The sequence below is a fragment of the Penaeus monodon genome, chromosome 23 (genome assembly GCF_015228065.2).
Source record: "Penaeus monodon isolate SGIC_2016 chromosome 23, NSTDA_Pmon_1, whole genome shotgun sequence".
Taxonomy (NCBI): domain Eukaryota; kingdom Metazoa; phylum Arthropoda; class Malacostraca; order Decapoda; family Penaeidae; genus Penaeus; species Penaeus monodon.
The window spans coordinates 39,427,687-39,428,888 of NC_051408.1; the positions used below are offsets into that span (position 1 = coordinate 39,427,687).

Below are 1,202 nucleotides of genomic sequence, written 5' to 3' on the forward strand. Positions count from 1 at the left end.
TCGTGTTACCATATCAAAGCTATTTACAACAAGAAAGATGAAATACCTGAAGGTCGTCTTAGTATGAATGAGGAAACATAGCTTTTCTTGCCTATAATTGCAACTAAAAAGAGAAGTACCCTAAGGCTGCCATACTTTAGATAAGACTTTTTATTTTTATTTTTACATATATGAGAGTTTGCGGCTACTGTCATACTTCTCACATGGCACTATTCATAATTGTTTGTCATAAGGTCACAATGTAATAACATGAAGGTCATTCCAAGAAAATAGCTAATAATATTTTCCTCATTGGCGTCAAAACTGTTTCGATAAAACAAGTTGGCAACTCCAACCGCTTTACGAAGGACGAAGAAGGTAGGTATAAATACTCGGACGATTCCTGCAGTGCCATGACTCTTCTCGCAAGACGACACACCAACCGATTATGAGAGCTCAGCGACCAGTGGTAAGAATGGTTTGTGTGTGTATAAATGCATACATATTTTTTTAGATATTCCGAAAATGCATATTCGATTAGAAATGGTAATCAGTGGTTAATAATTTTCAGGTGATAATGGCTGTCATGATGGCCGTGATGTCCGTGACAGCGGCTGGTGGTGGAGGCGGATATGGCGGCAGTGGAGGAGGTGGATTTGGCGGAGGACATGCAGGTGGTGGATTCGGAGGTGGTGGTTTTGGTGGAGGAAACGTCGGTGGCTTTGGCGGGGGACACGGCAGCGGTTTTGGAGGTAGCAGCTCCGGAGGCTACGGCGGAAGCAGCGGAGGCGGAAGTGTATCCGCAGGAGTCTTGGTTGGCAGCGGGTCCCTTCCGAGCGGCGGCGGAGGCGGATACGGAGGCGCAAGCGGAGGCGGCTTCGGAGGTGGAAGTGGGAGCGGTTTCGGAGGCAGCTTCGGAGGCGGACATGGAGGCAGCTTCGGCGGTGGAAATGGAGGCGGTTTCGGAGGTGGCTTTGGGGGCGTCGGAGGTGGTCACGGAGGCAGCTTCGGCGGTGGAAATGGAGGTGGTTTTGGTGGCGGAAGTGGAAGCAGCGGCTACGGGAAATAAACTGATTAGATAAATTAAAGTCTTATATACTTTTAACCCATGAATTACCATCACAGCATTACATAAATTAAAATCTTTTGACCTTTTAACCCTTGAATTGCCATCACAACCGTGAGTGTTACACAGAAGGAATTCAGAATACCTCCAGCTGAGA

At 47.1% G+C, this 1,202-nt stretch overlaps 1 protein-coding gene across 1 annotated transcript; it reads left to right on the plus strand.

The window, feature by feature from the left end:
- The first annotated feature begins 427 nt into the window (after positions 1–427).
- Positions 428–1,048, plus strand: LOC119588264 (glycine-rich cell wall structural protein-like). Its single transcript, XM_037936960.1, has 2 exons — positions 428–448; positions 551–1,048. The coding sequence occupies exons 1-2, from the start codon at positions 428–430 to the stop codon at positions 1,046–1,048; spliced, it is 519 nt and encodes a 172-aa protein (XP_037792888.1).
- The last annotated feature ends 154 nt before the right edge of the window (positions 1,049–1,202 follow it).

What these genes read in the sequence shown, in the direction of transcription:
- LOC119588264 (XM_037936960.1), top strand. Translation starts at nt 428, where the DNA reads ATGAGAGCTCAGCGACCAGTG. An exon ending in TGAGAGCTCAGCGACCAGTG is followed by an intron (nt 449 to 550) that starts GTAAGAATGGTT and finishes AATAATTTTCAG; the next exon opens with GTGATAATGGCTGTCATGAT.